The 2,458-nt window shown below is 26.5% G+C and overlaps 1 protein-coding gene across 1 annotated transcript; it reads right to left on the bottom strand.

The window, feature by feature from the left end:
- Positions 1-668: 668 nt before the first annotated feature.
- LOC123274021 lies at positions 669-2,282 on the bottom strand. Its single transcript, XM_044741520.1, has 3 exons — positions 2,126-2,282; positions 1,872-2,042; positions 669-868 (listed from the first exon to the last, which is right to left on the bottom strand). The coding sequence occupies exons 1-3, from the start codon at positions 2,209-2,211 to the stop codon at positions 709-711; spliced, it is 417 nt and encodes a 138-aa protein (XP_044597455.1). The 5' UTR covers positions 2,212-2,282; the 3' UTR covers positions 669-708.
- Positions 2,283-2,458: the final 176 nt, after the last annotated feature.

The following is a 2,458-nucleotide window of genomic DNA, read 5'->3' as shown; positions in this document are numbered from 1 at the left end:
TATATATATATATATATATATATATATATACCCCCTCTCTACTACTACTATATGATAAAAAAAAATATGAAAAATAATTATTCAACAGGTCATGAAATTAAAGAAAAAAAATGAAATTTTTTTTTTAATTATATTTTATAATAGTAAGAAGAAGGAGAGTATATATAATATATATAAATATATATATGTATATAAATATATATATATATATGTATATATACAGCAAGCTTATTAATTTTTCTTTTTAAATAGAGTCATTATTGTTACGCACAATTAAACATTATTAAATTTGTTTTAAAATATTAATGATAAGCTTTTATCAATATCATTGTACAGATAAAAATTTATGAATAAATTATATCACTACTACAGTAAAACCTCGCATTACCGCATAACGTGTATCTTAATAAAATATGCTTCATTTTGATTTTTTATAATTAGAAAGATAATGATCAACACTGAATTAGACAGAAGTATGAAATAGGATTAATAATTCGGATGTTCGGAAGCTTATAATGTATTTTATTCTGAGAGAAAAATTTTCTATTGAGAAAAATGAGTAATATGTTGTAATAAAAAATAAATTTGTTTAAAATTCTTAGAAGAAATAAAAATTTTTATCACAGTATTTTTTTTTGTTGAAAAATATTTTTGATGTATATAAATTCAAACTTTTATTGACTTTTTTACATAAACGTAACAATATTTTTAAAAATTAAACGATGAAAAAACTTCGTCACAATCTGAATGGTCATGTCTGATCATTTTTGGCATTGGAAGATTATAGCGTTGAAACGCTTCGCGTTTCAACGCATCAATGTTATGAGGCAATGTTATATTCCGAGAATATACCCAGGCTTTTTCAATGCTGAAAATTTTTATCGAACAACATTTAGTTTTTATTTGTATAAAGGTGATTCTCTGTAAGGACGTCTTAAATCTATACAAAATTGTCCAACCAAATTATTTTTTATTTTATTAGAAAAAAAATTTACAAGGGCTATAAAATTATCAGCTTAATCATAATTAATGAACAGCCGATTTAATTTTTGCTTTTTCGATATTTGTGTATCTTTTGCCATATAACATCACAGGGGACTATTTGCCAGGGGACTGTTTTTTTTTTATCAAATTGAGAAAAATCAAGCAAACTATTTCAATGCATTCAACTTTTAACAGTTCTCAATTAATGTTTACATTAATTAGAATAATATTAAGACTTATGGATCGAATTTTATAAATAAATTATAAATAAAAATAGTTGCCAGGGGACTGAGTTTTGAAGTGGCCCAGACACATATTTCCAGCACAAACGGTGCTTTGACACTAAATAAAATGCCGATAAAGCGCTAACAGCCCTATGGTTATTAACTCAAGGCTAGTTAGGTCCTTATAAACCTTACAAAAGGTGAAATAACACGCGGGATTTTTTTTTTGGCTTTGAACTTCTGGCAGGGGACTGTTCTTAAAATGCCTGGGACAAACTTTGGTTTAATGAATTTAATGAAACAAATTAATTGTCGGTACTTTTTATTGAAGAAGATTGTTAGTTAACTAATTAAGTTTATAAAAATTATGGACCAAATTATATATTATGGACGAATAACGTAAAATTTAATGTTAAAGTTTTAAGTTTTAGAATATAGAACTTGCAGCCAGAGGGACTGTTATTTCGGTGGTTTACCAATTTATAGCAAAAAAACCAAAATTTATTTCATTTTAGTTTTCAATGCTCCAAATAGAAATATTTTTTTACTTTGGTAATAAATTTTTTTTAGTATCAAAATAACAATTTTTCTAATAAAAAAATGCCTGGGACAGCAAAAAACATCCTTACAGAGAATCACCCTTATATAAATATGTTGACTTACTGTTTGTTTCCACGAGGTTCACAGCTCCAGATTATCGCATAATCATCAGGGACAAAATCAAGAGCATAATACTGCATAGAAATATCCCCCAATGTCGGGAAGTGGTGAGTAAAGACATATCCTTCATCATTTAAGGTTGCATGGGAAGTTATTGACAAAGGGATATTCGATCTGTTGCATTAATTTTTATAATTTAATATTTATTATTTGGAAAAATATTTGTTGATATTATTAGAAAAATATTTAATAATTACGATTTTAAAATACTCTTGTTTGTAACTTCTGATACGTTGTTAACCGGTTTACCCCACATTAATTTATGACATCTGTCCGAACCCATATAATTATTAGCACTTCGTTCAACTTCATACCATTCTCCGTAATGCTAAACAAATAAATTATACGAATAAAAATCAGCACTACAATTTTTTTTTCTAATGTTCAAATTAAGTCAATGAAGACTTTTGCTAAATTGCACTGTACTTTCTTAACTATTGACATTTTTAAAGATATAAGCTCATCTTGACATTACACTCATTGAGACCTTTTATTTGAATACCCACACCCTCGCGGTCTTGAAATCACTA

Source organism: Cotesia glomerata, unplaced genomic scaffold, assembly GCF_020080835.1.
Source record: "Cotesia glomerata isolate CgM1 unplaced genomic scaffold, MPM_Cglom_v2.3 scaffold_1881, whole genome shotgun sequence".
NCBI classification, from domain to species: domain Eukaryota; kingdom Metazoa; phylum Arthropoda; class Insecta; order Hymenoptera; family Braconidae; genus Cotesia; species Cotesia glomerata.
This window is presented reverse-complemented; position numbering and strand designations above follow the sequence as displayed.

Bases quoted from the DNA above. Each gene is read 5' to 3' on its own strand.
- LOC123274021 (XM_044741520.1), bottom strand. From the start codon at position 2,211: ATGGGTTCGGACAGATGTCATAAATTAATGTGGGGTAAACCGGTTAAC. The intron at 2,043-2,125 runs GTAATTATTAAA...TTAATGCAACAG, and splicing joins AACAAGAGTATTTTAAAATC to ATCGAATATCCCTTTGTCAA. The intron at 869-1,871 runs GTAAGTCAACAT...AAAAATTTTCAG, and splicing joins GAACCTCGTGGAAACAAACA to CATTGAAAAAGCCTGGGTAT.